Genomic DNA, 22139 nt, shown 5'->3' on the forward strand with positions numbered 1-22139 from the left:
CCTAAACAACCTTGTATTGCTCAACAGTGGAGCAACGCCAACACACCATCCTTGTCTTAGCCACAACCCTCTCTCTCTGTTGCTGTTGTAGATGATCAGGAGCGTCAATTGTTCCTAAACAACTGATTTTAGGGACGCAAGTCTTCCAGCTCCATTTGCGCTCGCCATAGTGTGACTGTCTCGCACACCAATCAGCATGTTGTGCCTATCTTTGCACATGTTACTAACAGCATACAGCTTAAGTTTCCGGGTGGGAGTCACACCATGTAGTCTGATGAGGCTGCATGCAGGCAGTGACTGCCCCCGGATTTGTTCCGTTGACGTTACACTGAGATTACAATGCATTCTTTTCCAAGGTATATATCCAAGAAATATAAAACCTTTATGGTCTAAAAAGAGAGCAAAAATTGACATTGTCTGCCTTTCAAGGTATCCTGTCAACAGTCCTACTTTAAAAAACATCTTTAAGAATTGAAAAAAGCCTGTCAGAAAATGCTTTCTTAACTGCATGTTTTTTGTTGTTGTTGTTGTTGTTGCAGTACTGCACCTGGCCACCAGGACAAACTGTCAGCAACTCTGACTGACTATCAAGCTCTATTAGATAAAAGAGGTTATTTGTATTTGCTGATTCTGATTTGTTACTCCATTCACAATAAACTCATTACTATTTCCCTCCCGTCAGCACTTGGAGCTGTGTCCAACAATGATACTGATAATACAGCAACATTTCACATCATTTGAAAGCACTTGGACACAGTCACAAAGCACGAATCAATGAGGAGGACAACAAATACAACAGTGGAACACACACACACACAGCAAGAATCACATCATTCAGAAAGCACACATACGCTGAAATCAATCACAGACACAGAAATGAAGAGTACACACACACAAACACACACAGACGTACATACACATATCAGGCAAAACACTGCACATGAACAGACAGTAATTAAAAGCAAACATTCAAACACAAACCTCACACACAAGCATAAATAAACGGGAGAACGCTAAGACACACACACAGTAAGGTATAAATTACACTACACAAACACACACGCACACACACACACACAGTTAGCGATCTGATCTGGATGCCTGAGGCCTGTCTGTCTGTCGTTCCAGGAGTTTCATTCATCAGCTCTCAGCTCTCCGTCATGACTGAAACCCACTGTCGATCTACCGGAGAGAGAGACTGAACACTGAAGAGAGGAGGGAGGGACTGAAGGAGGAAAAAAAACAAAAAAACAGAGAGAGAGAGAGCTGCCGAAATGGTTGACTTCGCTGTTTATCCTGCTGCAGTGTGCCACGAAAAGCTACCAATTCACAGATCATGATAGCCACACACACAGAAACACACTCTCACACACACAGAAATACACTCTCACACACACACACACACACACACACACACACACACAGTTACCTCCTGTCCCCATGGTAACCTGGAGACAGGGAGGGAGGGACCTAACTATAGAGCATTTCACCCAGCAACAACACACTTATACACACACTATGCGTCACATACCTCACATATGGCTCTCACACACTTGTATCTCATATGTCTCACACACACACACAAAACACACACAAACACACAATACATGGCGTCATCGACCTGTGAGCAGCAGACTGCTGGTTTTATCTCAGCCTGGCAAACGTCCTCTGACACACATGTTCTAATAAAGCATTTGGACATGTTGATATTAACTTGTTTCACAGCATTATAAGAAACATGTCATACAGCCCACAAGTCAGAATCAAGTGATGACAGCAATGAAATGGCAAGAAAACAATACTAAAGCCTCGGTCGTTTCCCACAAAGTTTGCTGCAGTGACATTATTGCGTGCATGGAAACATTTCAAATTAAGATACTGCAGAATTTCAAGAAGTTTCATCTTTCCTGTAATATAATATATTTAGCCTGCTACGCAATCATGTTCATGTACGTTGCACATAAATACGTCATCCATGACTGTTTACAAACTCAACTCAAACTGTGATGGCAAGTTTGTGAGCGAAGGTAAAATGAAAATTTCAAACACTGTCAGAAGAGAAGTACAACAGCAGGAGAACTAATGGCTACTGACGCGGCACTGCTTAAGCCTCCACAGCACCTGCTAACGTTAGCAACGGCACAAAACAGTAAGCTGAATAGAGTAGGCCTGTATTTTAACATCAGTCTAACAGCCTAATACTTTTTTTGAGATGGTACACTGCATCAAAAGTTTAAGACACACTGCATTATATCAATACAACACAAATAAATCACCTGGAAAGCTTGCACTGCTTGACATAATTTAAAAAGGCAACAGACCAGTAGCCTACAGGAACAGGTAAAGGTGGAGTGAAATGTCCAGAAGGGTGCAGGTCTCTAAATCTGAGAAAATCATTTGTTCAGGAGGGTGGTGGGTGGATGAAAATGTGTAAATGTACTTACTGGACGTGTACTGTGCAATAAGACCTGTGGGTAAAGGTTTACTAACCTGTGAATCAGTGGGACGTTTTCACCTTCAACAGACAGCACTTTCCATACTTAAAAATTCAGCGGACAGATAAAAGCTTTTTCGGCCTTCAGAGGAGTTCCCAGTATCCTGCTCTCGGTTACAGGTTGGTGACTGATCTCAGTTTGCGTTTGATCTTTCAAACTAATTTTAAACACCTAACCCTCGTGACTCTGACAGGAAACCCTTTCATTTCCACATACAAACGATGGTTTTAAGCTGAATCACTGTTGCTTCATTTCCTCATTTATCAGAGTTACAGTGCTGAGCTGACAATGAACATTGAGGTGACATTGTCCATCAGCAGCCAGTCATTTTCTCACTCTGCAGTAACCCCAGCTGATAAACTGTGAAGCACAGTCCTTTAAGCGGCTGACATTAAACTCAATAGAATTAATAAATGAATGACAGATTTATTGTTTAGCTCGGGTGGTAGCTTCGCTCACAGACCAGCTGGCTGTTTTCTTTTTTTTAATGCTGAGTTCAGGTGTGATGCTCTGACAGTTGATCTGATCTTCCCTTCCCAATCATCAACACAGAAGATAATAGAGAACTTCACTGATTGGTTGACTTACTGACACACTAACCGTGGATATGAGCTGAGATTTCCTCTGTGAGTGGTTGACAGACTGTGAGGGAAAAAATTCCTTCCCTGTTCAGTCAACTGGTAAACTGCCACATACCAACATCTTGCTTCTGTCTCCTTCACTTCCTTTAAACTGCTCCCAAAAAACAAAAAAAACAATATTTTGGTTCATTACAACTTTAGTCTAGATGGGTAAAAATTCTGTTGTTCCTCCAACAAAGCTTGTCTAACCTGAACATTTGTTTACAACCTGTCTGATCATCTGGTTCCTCATGTTATGTCACGCGTTTGAATTTTTTTTTTTTTCCTGTCATCATGTTTCCTTATCTCATATCATTTTAGTTTGTATAATGATATCATAATTACCTTAAATGATAGCCAAACCCATGAAAATCAGATCCAATACGTAATTACCTAGAATTACTCTTTAAATGGTCGTGTTAGAGGGTTACAGTGTCCCTACATGTTATGTTTAAAGTAGAACCTAAACTGAACCGTTACAGTCTATCCATATTAGAAGAGATAGAGATACAGTTTCAATCACCTAAGCACTTAGACGACTCATTGTTGTAGCATATTTAGTGATCTTTCTGTCTGTCCAATGCAGTTTAAGTCTATCCTTTCTACAATCCAGCTCTGCCTCTGCGTTCATCCTAACGTTTCTCCACAAAAACCATTAGTGATTAATCTCCATCCCCATTAACAATTATGTAACAACATTAATCCTACCATCATGACAACCACTGCTTTCTATTAATTTCTGGGTTGTATGAAAATATTGTTTAACTTGCATTATCCTGACGAGGTAACGTACAAGATCAACAAAAGAAAAGCATTTTGTAAGATTCAGGATCTGAAATTAATAGTCGAACAAGGAATCATATTTTTTCAATTTATACAACACCACACAAGTGCACAACTTTGCAAACCAATCCAAACTTTTGACTAATTTTCACCACCAACATTCCTCCACCCACTAACTGAACTGAACTGAACTGAATTTCTTGGGGAAACAGTGTATCCCTTTATCCCTCTCTGTGTCCTCCTCCTCCCCTTCTCTCTCCATGCCTCCTCCCTCATTAGTGTCAGCAAAATGAATGCCATGTAATTGTGTTTGGATTTTAATTTCCCCTCAGCCTACAAAAACAGCGCAAACCATCAGCTGGAAGCCAACAGGCACGACAACCACTTAACCAGTCAGCAGGTCGACACATGACACCAGTTTGGTAGCATTGTTGCAAGTGCACATGCACGCACACACACGAGTTAATTAACAGATCGTACTAGTCTCCTGACAGATAAACTCTGGGCCTGTATTTATCAAGTCACTGAATCCTTCGTAGAAGTCACAAAAATACTTCCAACTCTATGCAAGAAGAAGTAGGTCTATGAAAAATAATCCCCTTTTTAACACTCTACACTCCAACTACACACACTGATTATAACGAAATGAATGAATGATTCAATGGATGGATCAATGAATGCGTTTTAGTTTATCTCACAAATTTTAAGATTCATTGCCATTAACTTTTGTACAGATATTCGTGGACCACAGAGGACGACTCCTCCTGACTTTGTTGACCCCCTGATCTTTCACAACTACTGTATTACTGGGTACACACATTAATATCTCCCCTCAAGATGAACTGTGATAACTTTCGGTCTCTCGTGACTTTTTTGTCCACTGATGTGCTGCATTGGTCCAGATCTGTGCATCAAGCTCAACAGACCATTTGGTCCAAACACAAAGGATCAAGACCTCTTGATATTGTGTTTTTAATTTAGCTGGAAAGCCTCCAATTTGTCTCAAAATATTTTTGTCACATTAGTAGCATTAGTGTGGCTTTTGTGCATCACTGGAGTTGTATTTTCCTGCGCTCGATTACATAATTATTGGAAAAAAAATAAACAAAACCAGTCACAAGAAGCATTGAAATTTTTCTGGATCATTTTAAAACAATAGTTAGCTGCCCATATATTAAGGCCCAAACAAACTGACATCAGAGAACCAGCAGCACAAAGGCTGAGTTGCGTTGCCTGTGTCTTGCCAAAAAGCTGTACTTGAACACATCACAAAGACTACAGCCGACAGACAAACTAGCTTGTACATGCGCCTGCATCAGAGGATATAACTCTCCATACCACCAGGTGGCAGTAGTCTGGATTCGACATTCATAAAGAGAAACCAGAGGACACAGGATTATGGATATACAAACTGTTATGATAAAGCAGCGTTTGTCCAATCATTTACCACCTGCACTTAAGTCCCGACAGGTCCGACCAGCTGTGAAGCAGAGAAAGGATGATTTTCCCCAAATTAGGACAAATGATAAAATACTTTTTTAGTAAAAGGTCAAAGCAAACATCTGTCATACTGGGAGTTCGGGCCAGTCACGACAGATTTCCTACTCAACTTGATAGACTTGTTCCCTTGACTCGCATCTCCCACCAGGAAAACATTGAATACTTTACTAAAGGAATACTGAAGGTTATGTCGTGTAATGTCTATACGATTTATTCTGTAGATCAAAGAACAACCAAGGGTCAACATCATAGCTCCAGAAGTGGACGGTCAAATGGTAGACAAAAAAGAAGCTGTGAAATTTGTCTTAATAATTACTGACAGTTAAAGTCTGAAAAAAAAAAAGGTCCTTTGGGGAGCTGGATGTCAAAAGGATTGGTCACACTACAGGACTGGAACTGATGCGTGAGATTTTCTCCATACTTTCTTAATGAATAAGTCCGTCACGCTGAAGGGAACAAGTCATGACTGGTACGATAAACCTGTTATATTAACACTATTGTTGAGCAGAGAGAAGACGGATAGAGGCTTGTTAGGGCTGGAGAGAGAGGAACTTAACAGCAATGGATGACTGTCGCCTTCCACACATTGAACCAGTCACGTCGCTGGATTCCTCCATCTGTTAAAATAATGTATTTCTAGCGTTCGTACATAGTCTCTTAACAGCCAAAATGGAACATTTCCAGTACAAACTAGGGATCTGCATCCTTTAATACCGTGTATCTGCTAATACCGAGCTTGATATTTATAGTAGCCTCAATGGCGATTAAATGTGTAACTGACAAACTGAAATAACAGCTAAAGCCAACCCAATCTGACACATTTCCAAACACTCAAGGTTCTAGTTCAAAAATATTAAGTTAATAAGCATAAATTATCTACGTGCATGATATGAAAGTAAGTCAGCTGGTCTACTCAGGAGCGAACAGCTGATAAAACCTGCAGTTTGCAATGTTTGTCTTTTAAAATCAGTGAAAGTGAAGGTCAGCGCTGGTTCAAGGCGAGAAGCTGCTACCTGAATTTGCTATTTATAATTACTGTGTCATTCATCTGTGTGTGTTTTTAACAAAATAAAGATAACATTATTCCAGTATATTTTAGTATGTCTTTTTTGGCCCGGATAATTGTGACATGACATTTTAATATCATCCCATCCATAGTCAGAAATCTACTTACCTTAAGTCAATTTTTATTTGTCCCTAGACTAAAGAGACTAAAGTTAACGGTCATGTTAAATCTTGTCCGCCTTGCTCTTACACTAGTGGCAAACTGCGCAATAAATAGTTGAAGTTTCGCCCACATGTAACGCCACCAAACTAAACTCCAGTTTGCAGGGTAATTAAAATGTTTGCTTGCACTTCAGCTCTAACATCTTCACCTGCCGCCATTTTCTCACAAGTGCCCATTCATTCTGTGCATGTGCAGCTCTCAAAAGAGATGAGAAGGGAGCAAGTTGACTCACTCCTTAAACTGGGACATGTGTCCAATTCTTTTTTACCACTTGCGCTATCAGGCAAGTAAGTTGCTACACACTAGCCCAAGGTTGCATTTTACAAGCCACTGGCAAGCAGGGGATCCTTATTTGTAAAGGAGAGCAGTGCTGCTACACTATCAGGCTGACAAGGACAATACATGTCAAAAGAAAGGATTGGCTTCTGACTGGCTTTATTTTAGTCGATAACAATACCAGCTCCTAGGATAGGCTCAGGACACCTCTAGTTCAAACATAATGGCACCATTTTGGATGGTGCCGCAGTGCTCACATGATATTTGGCAACTTCCACATGAGCCTAGCCACAGCACGAAGTTATGTATAATGTAGGTGATGAAAGATTGCTTGGCACAACATGCCGTGAAGCCGTCTTGTTATCGCATCCTCAGCACAGAGTGAGAACTTGGCTGTGAATTTTACTCAAAGTTCACTCAGGGCACACACATGATTCAGGCATGTAAAACTGACATTTACAGGTTACAGTTTGTGTCTGAGAGAGGCTGTACATGGAGAGAGGGAGAGCAGGAGAGTTTGTTGATCCTGGTGTGTGTCGGTGCAGAGAGCCAGCTGACTGAAGCCTGGACTCCTGCCACCATTTCCAAAAGAGGCTGTTTGCTGCTACTGGCAGACAGAAAGAGGGTTTTATCAGTCAGCATGTGAGCATATTCCCGCAGCAGAGTGTGCACGTTTCCTTGAAAGGTGCGTGTTGGCGTGTGTTTCGGCTACAGAATTTAGCTGCCTATTTTCAGCTGCCTATTTTCAGCTCTGTCACTTTAGTGGTCGATATGGAAGACGGGGGAAGAGAGAGAGAGCACAACGACAGTATCCTCCAGTATCTGTTATCTCGTTGAACTCGTGGCTCGCAAGATTTCGACAAAATGATAAATATGTATTTATTAGCAGGACCCAACTGATATATGATTTTTGGGGCCAATATCGATACCAATATTAGGAAGTTAAAAAAAACTTCCGTTGGCCAATATTCTGATACATAATTTTTGCAAGGATGCCTCAAATCTTGTTATCAAAACTCAAAAAAAAAAAAAAATGTTTACCATATGCTGTGTAAAAACGAAGAAAGAAATTAGGTTTTCATATCACCACATATCGCACAACATATACCTTGATACCGATATATTTTTATCAGTCGGACTCAAATTATTTGAACTGGAAAAAAAAAAAAAAAGGATGACTGATAAATTAGACAGAAAAATAATTAACAATTTTGATAAATCAATTAATGATGGAGGTAATTGACAAAGTAAAGATGTCAAACATCCGTTTCCAGCTTCTCAAATGTTACCAATATTTCCTGATTTAAGTAATATGATATATAAACTACTATTTTGTCATCCGGCCATTTTATTTTATATATATATATATTTTTTTATGTGCTGCTTATGCACACTGCTTTTAACTGTTATTATTAATATAAAGCCCTTTGGATTTTTTTGTGAAAGGTGCTTTAAAAAAATATATCTTAACTTACTTACTATAAACTGAATATCTGTGACATCAAGACATCAACTTTTTTACTTTGATTTTTGATGCTTAATCAAAGAAAATCAGTCGATGTTAGTGTTTCCTCTCACTCTAAATAACGGTGTCCAATAACAGGAAAATAATATGAAATGTCGTTTTCACTCTTGGTTATGTCTCTGTCTTGGCATAAAGTTTGACTGTCATCTGCTATTAGAAAAACCCATTCAAATCTGTTTTTATAAGTAATACATTTGTCCTTTAAAGAAGCTAAACGGATATCAACAGGGGGCAAGGGGAAGCTTTTTTGTTTTTTTAACCAAGCAGCTTACATGTGGTGTTTTCTATTTCTATGTTTCATTAAACTTAAAGATACTGTTGATTGAATGAAACGACCTGTGTGTGATCCTAATGAAATGCGAGGAAGCAAGCATTTGCTTCACAGATACATTTTTATGATACTCTATTATACATTTAATAGCAACAGTTCTGATGGCTACAAGATCAATAAATCACTTAATACACTGCAGCGTCTTTCGAGACTTACATACTTAATGCTGCAGGAGAAATACCTTTGCTGTAATTCAGCTCGTTAACCGAAACTTATAAGTCACATTCCCGGATTTAGCATCACGTGTTCTGGTGGCTGGTGGCGACTGCTAATGATAAGTTCATGAAGCCACTTAGTGTCGACAGGAACCTGCTTTCTGTCTGAGGAAGTGTTGAAAAGATGAGGACTCAGGGTGAGTTGCTTCATCAGATAGTAGAAGAAACTGGTTCACTTGAATACTACTTTCTCTAGTCAACAAGTGCAGCTCACACTTTCGTTGTTCCAGCATTTTGACGACAACCTTCCTACCAGGTTAGATAATGTTCAGCTGTGGTTGGTATGTTTAATCGTTTCACAGGTTACCATCACTTATTTAGCAGCAAACAAAATATGTAGGTAAAGAGCTCCATGTAATGGTTAGTGTAGAACAGAGTGATGAATCAGACGTACAAAAAGTTAATGGGCTTTAACACCCGTGCACTCTAACTAATTGCTTTAAACAGCGTGCATCATGTATGAACAAGTTACACAACCTGCCTCTAGCTCAGCATGTTTGAGGATCAAGTTCAAGATAGTAAAAGTTAGTGTCACATGTCAAACACTTGCGCCTTCAACAGAAAGAAAACAGGTGGAAAAGAAGACACATTAGACGAGTCTGAAGTTCAATGGTGTCCGAAAGAAAAGGTTTCTGCTGGAAGTGGGCACCCAAAGCATTTCAAAACATGAGAAACGTAGATTTTTAAGTCACATATAGATTAGAGCTGCAAAGATTAACTGATGAACCGATTTGCTGTCAACTTTTTAAAAAGGTAAAAAAGTCAAAATTCTCTGATAGCAGCTTCTTTTATTATATTTTCTCATGGGTTTACAGTTAACTGAATATCTTTGAGTTGTAAGACATTTGACGACATCATCTTGGGCTTTTGGAAACACTGATATTGGATATTGGACTGGATACTGTGTCAACCTCAATACATCATGATCAGACCTGCTCTAGTTCTTTCCCTTCCCTCCATCCACAGGACTTGGTATGAAACCTCAATACTACAAAATAACTGAAATACCTCCATCTTAAACTATTGTCAAGGCACTGCGACCTCTGACCCTTGACATCCCTACCAGCGGCTGCTTGTTCTCTGCACATTATACTGTTTACTTTTGGTTGTCTGTATTTGTTTGATTATGTCAGGAATTTCATTTCTAATTAAGGGTGGACGAAAAAGAATCAGGAACCAGAATCGATTCCCAAAGATTACTCCTAATACTCGATTGTGGTGTTCCCGTTGCCCTGTCTGGATGCAGTATACCCATCAGTGAACACACACGTGCACATTTGCCAGAGTGCCATTCCTGCCGACAGTCTCTTATTTCTTCACACTAACACTCAGTTACAGATCTGTGTCCTGCTTGTGTAACAGTGTTGCTGCGCTGTGTTGGTATTCAGATTGAGATCATTACCATACTGTTGAATACTGATACCAAACAACAGCTCTGCTCTGCCCGTCAGCAGCACTGCTCTCCATTGGCTGTCTGGTTGATTAGCTCTCTGTCTTGTCGTCCTTATTAAAGAACAACTACCCTCCTGTGAAAAACAGCCTGGAGAGGCTGGTGAATGATGCTGAATTAAAACATTGCCCTGACTGATAAACTGGCTGGCTCCCTGAATGTGGCCTGTGTCTTACAGTGGTGTTAGATGTATGTTTTGCTGTGGTGGCAGTTTCATTTCCAAACAAATTATTACCATTTAACTGTCAGCTTTTTCATGTATGACATAATTATTAAGAGATTTTAGGATTTAATCAATTTAAAAAACATGATAGCTCCTTAAATTGGTTTTCTAGTCATGCACATAAAAGCCTCTCCATTGCGTACTCTGTGTGTTTATGCTCACCAATACTGACTGTTAGGGGGCGCTTGTAGTCCAGCAGTAACACGACAGGTACAGTGAGTGGAGGATCCCTATTTCAGAGTGCATGTGGCCCCACCTGAGGCCTACAGCAATCTCATGACTCATCTACTGTAGGGAATGTGTGCGAGCATGTGTTCGTTTTCATTATAACCTAACAACCAGACCGACAAAACCATAATCTTTCTCCAAGCACAAACACCACTTGATGTGCATTTGTATGATTAAACCTCCTGAAAATTAACTGCCATCGTGCCAAGGTTGTAACGCTCAGGTCTGATAGCTGCACAAATTGCCATTCAAGTTATTAAATCGTTTTACTTTTATCTTAAATCAACAAGACCTAATTGTAAAGCTAATAGTTGAATGAGGCTGTAAAGTGCATTTCACACCGGAAACTGAAAAACAGACCGTATTAAGACTAAGATGTTCTTCTAAAGTTTATCCTGAGGGTGGCACATGAGAGGAGGACATGGTACCAGAATCAAAGGGTTTACCTTCCAAAATTCAATGGTGGACCTGACATGCAAGATGCTGGTCTGTCCGTTGCACAAGGCACATGGACATCCAGAGATCAAACCGCCAATCCTTTTAATGATGGACAGCCCGCTCTACCTCCTGAGAGACACAGCAGGGTTTCCACTAAGCCTCATCCCAAACTACATTGTATAACATTGTTTAAGTGTTTCATAGATTAGAGGTCACTTTGTATTTGTCCTGCTGAACAAGGTACGGCCTGCTGCTTTTCGACAATGAATTTTAAGTTGAACAAATCACTGAAGCATCCTTCACACTAAATTTAAAACTTTCATCACAGTGAAATTACAACCTTTGGATGGATACTTTCAGAGGTTCAGTAAAAGCAGACAGCAGCTGACGTTCTTATGATCTGTCTGCCACATATTTTTCAAAATGTAAAATAAGATTTATACAGATTACAAATTCACCATAGAGCTAAACAGCCTACATTACATAACTGATGATGGCACCTTTAGCAAGTACAAATAACACCAACATTCCCTCTGTTAACAGTGGAACCCAGCACAGGTTTCTACTCGCTGACTGGTATTTACACCTGTTTAAACCACGAGGCTTGAAGCTGATAATGCTCTTATACCATTCATTCACACTATAATTAAAGTCCGGGTTTCCCCTGCATTCTTTTCACTTCTCGACTCCAAATCCTCCGCAGAGGGCTGACCAAACATGACAATAGCCTGCAGAAAAATCGCTGCAGACCCTGACGTGAGGTATTGCACGGGGCATATAGGCCGCCAGCAGGGAAACAAGCAGGACAAGAGAAGACAAATTTAGCTCCAGCATCGTACCACACACAGCTGCAGTACTGATGCACCAGTATGTACACTCGCTATCAGACTTGTAATGAAACAGGAAGCTGAACGAATGAACATCTTACCTCCCCATCATCAGATGCTAACCTGCTTGTAAGAATAAACTCAGCAGCATCGCGCTTCAGAGTTTGACTAACAGCTTGGATTGATATTTTTCTTTTAAAATTTAATAAAACCTGATTGTAGCGAGGACACCAACGGATCAGTGTCAGGGCTCTGTGGGTGAAGTCTAGAGATGTTTTCTGGTTTCTTATCTCCTCAGTGACAGTAAAGGACAAACAAGACATTTGAGGACATCATCTTGGGCTTTGGCAAACACTGATCGACATTTTTCACAATTTTTGACATTGTATAGACCAAACAACTAATTGATTACTCTGGAAAACAGATAACAGATTAATTGACAATGAAAATAATAGCTGCAGCTCGAGTGGACTTCTGACACATGTTAAGGTTCAGTGTACACAGTCACTGGATCGATGAATGACAGGCTGGATGACTCCAATACAGATATGTTACAGAGATCTCCACTGTGAGTCCTAAATCGGGTTTAATCTGCTAAGTATCTGCCCAAGCACACCACTGACTGACTGACGAGCTGCTGCTCCTTTTCCACCAACATGGAACCAGTTCTGTTCTGGTTCGAGCACCGAACTTTGACCCATTTGGAGAATTTCGACCAAAAATTAGGGATGTTCTGCCTCCAACACAGCCCAAGTACAAGAATCTATCGATTAGATATAGAGATAGTTTATTATTAGAAACATGACCTTGCTACTTCCCAGAAACATCCCATATACCTGTATCCAATAGATCTGATCCAACGGCTCCACTCAACACTGGTGAAGACGAGCTGGTTGGTTTGATGGAAGTAACAGACAGAAACACAACTGCCTTGTCTCAATAACAAGGACATTTCTTATGTAGCATTTCACAACATACATGTTGACGGGTCATTACAGGAAGAATACCAATGAGTGCCAATGAGTCACTGTGCACAACATCATAGCCTTAGCTAGAGCTGGTAATGCCACATGCAAAGCAGCCTTTATTGGTGTTATTAAAACCATCTATTGTTTTCCCACAATTACATCTAAAAATCAAAAAGGTCTCACTTATGGTGTCCTTAACTACCCTTTGTGACACTCTTCAAGCCCACTGATTCCTACCGAAGATCTAATCTTTAAAAAAAGGACCTCATACGGCAGTTTCACTTAAAGAAAACTGAGTGATTTCCCCAAATAGCTAGCTACTGTATACAGTTTTTACAAATATTTCTCAAACAGGAGGAAGGAGCGCATTTGTGGGGGACTCCATGTTGAGAAAGTTATCCTAAACAGATCTAAGACTGTGAGAAGTATCTTGGATCAAACATTTGCAACATGTTGGGCCTCTGGCATGGTTAGATGTGTCTTGTTTTGATGGAAAGTAAACAAACTGCAGCTGGGCTTGACATATGGATGATGTCGCAGTAATGATAGAAAAGAAAAAAAAAAGGACTATATATAAAAATTGTTGATGGAGCTGGAAACTGTCAGAGTCTTGCAGACTTGTTGAAAACTTAGAGAAGAGGGAAGAAGCAAGCACTTATGAAGGATACAGAACTGTCATCTCATCTGACTGTTCTCCTGAGACGGTTTTCTGACTGCTTCTCTAGTTGACTGGCTGGCTCTCAGCTCCTCTAGCACACTGGGTCCCAAAGTGAGGTCCCAGGACCTTCAGGGTTAAGAGAGAAGCAGCTGTGTCTGATCTGACCTTCCCATGATGGCTGCTGCTTATATAAAGAACACACTTCATTATTTTCTCTAAGAGCCCTTCAGATATTCATCCCACCAGCTGCGCTCGTGTCAATTAGTTCATCCTTTCTTCACAGTAGTCAGTGTCAAGGCAACCGTGTCTACAGGAGGCCCTGAAATCAGCAAGCAACAGTGCACAATATGTACTCAGCGCTACAGGTCTCAATCCTTAAATCACATTTCAGTCTGGCTGCAAAACAATAAAACTGACCAAACACAGAAGACATGATGTCATCGTGTTGTCATTTTTCCAGCCGCTCCAGTGGAGTCTGAGAGGGGAACATGTTTCAGTGATCCAGCAGTGGTCCTCAGAGTCAAAGAGTGAGGGATCTTTGCAGAATATCTTCCAGTCTTACCGGAGAAGACCCTGCTCGAAAAGATGACATCAATAATAAAGCAATCTGCTGGATCACTGAGGCGTCTGATTGGTTCATCAATCACAGGATGCGACCAATCACACCTGTTTCTCTCCAGTGCACAGTTATCACCCACAGACAAGATGGAGGTGAAAGCTGCCGAGCACAAAGACCATCAGAAAGACAAAGAGTCAATATGCAGTGAAGAAATATTTAACATCAGTTCTCATTCTACTTTTGGCTCCTGTGCCGAGTTCAGATCAACACACTCGAGACTCAGAACGACACAGGTGAAAGCAACAAAACTCTGCTCCAACATATTAGAGCAAAGTGAAACTATCGGTTGGCTTTTTGAACAAACCTAAACTGCAAACTCATGTGGTAAACAGTGTTCTTACTGCACTTTAGAGGAACCTACAGTTGTGAGGTATTGGTTAGGCAAGCCAGCTCTATGTAGCTCTTAATTCCTCTGCGTGTGTTTGCAAGAAAGCGTGAATACTGAGCCACTGCCATGTAACAGTTACCATAATTATATTAATTTCCATAACTTGAATGCAGTGTATTTTCAATTTATGTGTTACTATTTGTATACACTTATCCTGTGACCACGCTTGTGCATGTAGCGAATTCACACTGTGAAAATTAAATATGCATGTAAATACAGCCTGAACTATACTAGTATACAAAAGTAAAAAAAACAAAAACAAAAGATGTCATAACGGCTCACATCCCCTTTTTAAATACACATGCAACATTAACCAATACAACTCCCAAAATGTTAGAAAGTGGACAGTATTGCAGCAAGAAATATTGCTGGAGGCCAAATGCCACATGTTGCATTAAAGCAGCTATAAAAGATGACCTAAATTTACCAAATAACGATGTGGAAAACATATGACAATGTTAATTGGGTCGTTTGTTGTGATGAACCAGCTCCTCTCTGCCTTACTAAGCTTTATAGTGAGTTTCAGCTCATTTCTAAATCAGTACAACACCACTGTATACTACCTGCTCAGTACCAGTCAGCAGAAAGACAGTTAGAAACTAGCTGGTGAACAAATTCATGTCATGTGACAAGTTTGACTGATGTTTCTGGCCTAACGTATGATGACCCACGAAGCTCCCAAAAATAAGTAAGTTTAAGAGATTATTAACATAGAAAGGCGAATCTATCGCGTGTTTACCCGCACTTACAAAACCTGCATATACGAGACAATCGCCACAGTTTGAAGGTGGACACCCAAGATTAGTTTCAGCGAGTCAGTATCCAACCGAATGTGAAATATGTGAACAATCTCCCCTTCTCGTCTTGAGTTATGGTACTGAATAACAGCCAGAAAAGTGTTTTAGCAGAACATTGTGATCTCACAGTGGAGATGACCTTTGTCTTTTTGGGAAAATGTCCTCATTTCATCCTATTAAGACACTTTGTGAAATTTGGTCAGAATGTGTTTTGTGAAGTCACAGTGACCTTTGACCTTAAGTCCAAGTGTTTGAGAGAAATGTGAGGAAATTCCTCGAGACATTCATGAGAATGGGACGGCTGGACAGACCACCGACCAGGCGTGGAGGCATGAAAACAACTGATTCTCTGTTCGATCCATTTCAGTTCAGGATATATTGTCGAATCATAACCACCAATAAATGTGTATATTAGTGTGTGTGTGTGTGTGTGTGTGTGTGTGTGTGTGTATACTGGTCAATCCATGTGTGTGTGTGTGTGTATCCCTGAAGAGAGGAAAGGATGACGCGACCGGTGTCATTATAAATAGCTTACGCTGTGTCCACACACACACCAACACACACACACACAGGGTATTTCAAAGTCCCTGCATGCCACATAACTGGGTAATCCCGTGGCTGTCTCAGCCTGTTCAACCTGTTCTACAGAGAAACTACAGACACTGAAGCTTCACGCCGACAGATGCTACAACACACAGATTTCATCCATCTGCTTTAGATCTCAGAGCCGTGGTTTTTGAATAAATTACAGGTCGACTTCCCAGATGAAGATTAAAACTAGTCCTAGGCTGAACTGGGGATATGCCTCAGTGGATATCTGCATTGAATCTTGTTTAGTCCAGGAATAAGTTTAGCTCCTGCCTGAAAAATGAGACCAGCGTGACATTTCCTGACAAAATGTTTACTCTGTTCTATTCATTCATATACATAACAAATGAGAAAATAACAGCTGTGTCACACTTACTTTTACTAATGATAGAAATTACTTCATTTAGATAAAAACTGTGTAAAAAGAGGTGTTGTAGTGCTGATAAGAACAGCTGATATACCAAATATAATGAATGAATGAATGATTTTACATAATAATAGAAGAAATAAACAAATCATGAACTGGTTCAAGCTTCTTAAATGTGATTTTGCATTTTCTGTTTGCTATGTTTTGATTTTGTAGCATTAGCGTCTTGATTTATCACAACGCAGTGATAATAATCAGGGCCAATGTAGATTTTGGTTCTCGAAAAATTACAACTTTGTTTTCAACTTATGAAAAGGTGCAGAAGAAGAAGACATGTATGATGAAGTGGAGCATGAAACTAAAGTATTTGTTTTGTTTATCCAGGTTTTAAGTTTGCACACAGCCTCATGCTTGGACGAGGTTATAGTCTTACAGAAGGAAATGTATTTTGGGAGAGGGGAGAATTGATCCAGACTTGACTTTTTTCTGCCTTTTCTTCGGCTTTGCTAGCATCTGTGTCTTTCTACCAATAATCCCCTGAGTTTTGAGAACATTTCCTGTGCTCAATTGGGATTATGAATTACCCTCCAAGAAGAGTGTTGGATATGTGTACAGAAGGCAGCAGTGCAGAGTCTGACGTTTCCCTTCAAACATGCTTTATGTGAACGCACCCTTAAACAAACTGAATCTGTTCAGGTCTGAGCAGAGTTCACACTCGGGAGAAAGTCTTGCTCCAGGGTGTTATTGCGTAAAGCAGTTGATGTTTGTGGAAGCACTGCTGGTAATTTAAATATGACTGAGAATCATTTCGAGGTCTATTGTGAAGATATGGTCCATGAGGTTATGGTAGAGGGTTTCCTGCTGACTATTCAATTGTGACTTTTCATCAGAAGACACAAATAAGTACAAGAAAGTGTGTGAAGATTTACACCATTTTCAGTCAATCCTGGGGAGAAAGACAGTGATGACATCAGCTTGTCATTATCATCTTCTCTTACCTTGCCAGCCTTGTGGTCGAACCAGACCAAGGCATGATTCCTGGACAGCACCTTGCAGTCGAAGGTGGCATTGTTCTGGGCCGGGCGACACCGAGCCACAGACCTGCCGATCTTGACTGGCTCATCCAGGTACACATGCCGCTCCTGGAATGGGTGCGAGTTGGGTCGGCAGGCGAACACGGCCAGCGCTGAAGGCATTGATTTTGGCTTCAGAGTATTACTCCAACCAGACACGAGGGACAGGTTTTCTTGATCCAGAGTGGCGGGCTTCTGTTGCAATCCCCCAATGAATTAATCTAATATATTTGTGGCCTACTGTGTGTGTAGGCAGAGCCGTTAGTCCTCTAATCTTCTAGGCACTAACTAATACACATTGTCCACTGTACACAGCCGAGGCTGCACCGCTTTCCCACTTTGATTCAACAAGACTCCCCTGTGTGTGAAAAAAATGAACATAAAAAAACCAACAGGTATAAAAAAGACAAGACATTCCCTTCGCTGACTGTCCACCAAAGCTACATTACGACACTCACTTTTTTTGACAGCAGGCACTATGTACAGACCAGGGTGCCATGTGTCAAGACATACATGACTGAGTATAGCTCTGACAGTCTGGCAAACAGCCTCCCACGTCCATCAAACTACTCCAGCACCGAAGCAGGAGAGGGAAGCCAGTCAACCACCTGACTTGATCTTTAGTGCCCACAGATACAAAACAGCTCACGCCAATTATTATAACTACTGATCGGATCAGTTATCAGTCAAGGAAACCATCCATCTAATGTCTGTCGGGTGCAGTTAACCAAATTATAGCGCGCTTTCTAGTTGTGTCAAGTCTTGTCTTGCAGCGAAGCTAACAACCGGGCACACACCCCAATGTGCAACACACGTTTGGTGTTTTTAGAAATGTGTCATCTGTGATTTAATCGTCATTTTACAGCCTGTCATAATCTGAGTGACATTGTTGCCCTGATACAGGGAAACCTTAGCTAGCTACCTAACGTTACCACTCCCTCCAAGAGATACACCTATAAGACCGCTAACGACACCTAGCAAGACTGAACGCAAAAAAAACAAAAACACCCCTGAGTTATAATCAATTAAGGTTTGTCAACTAATGCAGTTCAGTCTGAATCGGTTAGTGCAGAGGCTTCAAAACACTCAGCCGGGATGAGCGAGGGATTAGCAGGTCCTTCTTGTGCAACTAAAATGCTAATTGGCTAGCTCGCTAGTGGACGCTAACTTCTCGGCCAACGTTTTCTGGCGTTGTACCAGCAAGCTAGGCTAGGCTAGGCGATGCTAATGAGTGCCGACAAACTTATCGCGAAGGTCCGCAAATGTTCTCTCCCCCACCCTCCTCAACCAGTTCGCTTACCAAACGGAGGCGAAATGCCATCCCTGTCTCCCGGAGCGAAATAAAAGCGGCGAGCTAGCCCCGTCTCTCGGCTAACTACAGAGCCCTGCAAGCGAGCGTTAGCATGAAGCAGCTAGCCGGCTAACTGACAGTCAGGGGGCAGAAAACAGACGCGGAAAAATCAGGGGAGTTTCTTGACTGCGGCTCCTCACGCATCACACACACCAGCGCCGATTATCTTCCAGGGAAAACGCCATAAGTTGCGCCGTCGTCACGTATCTCAGTCCCAGGTCGCGTTTTGCGGGTGACGGGTCGCGAGTTAAAGCCGTCGCCTTCCCACAGTTTTCGGGAAGGAATCTAGAAGAAGTTGTCCTCCTCCGCAAGTCGCCGCCGCCATAACTGTAACTAGAGAGCAGACAGGCGCGGTGCGTTCACGGCCCGAGTCACATCAACTCCACTCACCGCCGAGCTCGTTTCATCAGTCCGCTCCTCAAACGTGGATTTAAATAGACGTAGTTAATTAGAGACACTGCGGAGGCTCGTTTGTGCCAGAGAATATGATGAAATATTATGTAAGTTTATGAACAAAATTATATGATGTATGAGGCTATAAGTTGTTGTTTTTTTTAGTCTTTCGTAACATTATATCAACTTTTTTTCTGCACGACCTGTAGCCTCACCTGGGTATTTCATCATCGATTCGTGTCGCCTAATTAATACTTAGTTTAATAATTTACTTTTTCAGGCTGGCAGTGAATCAATATAGGCAGCATTTTTGAATGAAATGGGGTTTTAGGGTAATAAAGGTTCAGTTGTAACCAATATAGAAGTCATGCCTTAATGAGAAAAACGTGTAATACAGTATTCCTACTATGTCAAATGAAAATAAAACAATTTCTGGTCTGTATTGTTAAATGTTAATAATATAAAGCAGGTCCACTCGATGCACAGACAGCAGGTTTTTATCATGAACAACAGAAAACAGCATCATTTGGATTTTCTTCAAGCTACAAAGATATAAAGTGTGTAGTACCATATGTAAACTATACTGTATGTCAAAGCAACCGTATTACATCACATGTATTATTGTTGTGGTATTTTAGATAAACAAAAGTTGATTTTACAGTTATTGAAATATATTTATTTAGTTTCTTCAAGCCGAGACTCTCGTGGGGTCACAGAGTCAAAGGAATAACAAACAAACAAGCATCAACAACAACAACAACAAAGCATCAACTTACATTTGAATTCCACATTTCTATGATTTGATAAAAGTTGGGTTTCAGAGGACAGGACATTTTGAAGTGTACCTATAAATGTTTTTCTATCTTTAGTACCTGTTATTGTGTTTCAGGGTATTTTCCAGCAGACCATGTTCATAAAACCACCACTGTAACTTACCGGTATCACTTACTGTACAGTATACTAATGAAAACAGCCGAAGACAATATCTCACAGTTGTATTATGGTTTTATCCAGGTGATTTATGGACAGGAGCAGCGTGCAGGGTGGGGCGGGGGCGACGTGGGAGGAGATCGAATTCTGCTTATGGCTTCAAAAACGTCCCTGCTGTGTTCTGGTGAACCGACAGCTGAGACCAAATCAATGCTGGATGAGACAGTAGAGCAGATAATACTGGAGGATAAAACAGCACAGTGCATCGCTGCTGCTCATTTTGGCTCACTTTAGCCGTCGTGTAACAGGAGATATAACAAAAAAAACACTATCTAATAATTAATTATTAAAATCAGGATTAACTGTCGTGTAATTATGCAGCTTTCTGAATGATTTTAGAAGTTTCTGTTCAGGATTCAGAGATACATTTGTAACAATTCACCTTCACATGAATGTTTTTTCCTCAGAGATTCAGACGGTTGCTATGGCACCAGCCCTGGGAAAACTGCTAAGTGAATTGTTGGATTTGTTTCTTGGCTGAGACTCGACTTATCTGCAATGTTTAGTGCTTTCCACATTCAAGTTCAGGCACACATGTCTGTGAAATACAGACCTAACAGGTGAGTAGCGTCTTAAAAACAAAGAACATTGTTTATAGTAGGCCTAGTATTTACACTTACACATGTCATGGGCCCAAATCGTCAGTTTCCTTTATTATAAAACACATTTTTTACTTGAGTTATAATAAATAGGACATGCAGATTCATTGTCAAATCAAGTTCAGCAGTTACTTCTCCAGGAGTTAAGAAAACATACACAGATTTTGTTCTTCGTACTTAATTGTCGAGAGAAGAGAAGATCAATATATCATATCTGTTACAGTAAGTTACAACTGGCAGATGGTTAGCATAGCTTAGCATAAAGACATGAGACAGGAGGAACCAGCCTGGCTTTGTCCAGTGATCACAAAATCTGCCACCCAGAACCTCTAATTCACACATTAACAAGTTATATATGTTTGTTTGATTTAGGGCAGCATGATATTGTCAGAAACAATCATATTGCGATTGTTTTGACGGATTACGATTGCGATATAATTAACGATTAGTAATCATCATCATGACGATGCAACATTTCTTGGGGAATTAATTCTGCAGCTGTTTAATTCATACTAAAATCAAAGTGCTAAAACAATTTGTTGTGGTTTTACAAAGGGTTATGAGGCCGGGAACAGTAAGTTGGAGTCTCCGCTGGTTTCCTGGTAACCTTACAGTGATGACAAGACTTCAGGAAGTTACTGCTTTAGCTTTGAAGGTGTTGGTAAGCAGGTTTTGTTACATTTGCACTGAGCCAGGCTAGCTGTTTCCTCCTGTTCTCAGTCTCTCCGGACGCTGCCTGCAGCTTCATTTTGAGTGATATCAAGCCAAACGAACAAGTCAAATTCCCAAAACATTGAATATTCCTTTAAACCCATTTTTGCACTTCTATTCCTTTTTTCTTTTCTGTGTCCCCTCTATTGTATGTTATACAAACCCCTGTGTCGCTGATGTTCAGTGCGTTATAATCAGTTCCTTTAACACAATATCTAAGGTTGTACATATATGAGCCTATAGTCCTGCCTGCTGGAGGTCTTGGCAGGTCTGAGAAGCCCGAGGGCTGAGACAGGGTCACCCAGGATCAGACTGATTATCAGTCTGTTCCAAATATACCAGAGTTAAGGACAAGACAAGGACTGAGCGACTAACACAGACTTTCAAGATCAACTAGAGGTGCACATCAATAACATCTGAGCTTCTCAGCCTCACAGTGTTGGTTGGTTCTGTTTGTGTCGGGACCACAAGTCTTTTACTGTAAGTCCAGGACCAGGT

At 40.7% G+C, this 22139-nt stretch overlaps 1 protein-coding gene across 7 annotated transcripts in view; it reads right to left on the bottom strand.

The window, feature by feature from the left end:
- Positions 1-17812, bottom strand: part of slmapa (sarcolemma associated protein a) — a 55787-nt gene extending 37975 nt beyond the window's left edge. For 5 of the 7 annotated variants that reach the window (XM_073468708.1, XM_073468713.1, XM_073468709.1 and 2 more), the window contains exon 1: positions 17523-17809. In XM_073468708.1, the coding sequence (XP_073324809.1) occupies positions 17523-17720 (198 nt within the window). In that variant the 5' untranslated portion in view covers positions 17721-17809. Of the gene's footprint in view, positions 1-17522 lie in introns of all 7 variants that reach the window. The other 2 variants (XM_073468712.1, XM_073468711.1) reach the window with 1 other exon arrangement.
- Between the last annotated feature and the right edge of the window lie 4327 nt (positions 17813-22139).

The sequence above is a fragment of the Pagrus major genome, chromosome 6 (genome assembly GCF_040436345.1).
Source record: "Pagrus major chromosome 6, Pma_NU_1.0".
Taxonomy (NCBI): domain Eukaryota; kingdom Metazoa; phylum Chordata; class Actinopteri; order Spariformes; family Sparidae; genus Pagrus; species Pagrus major.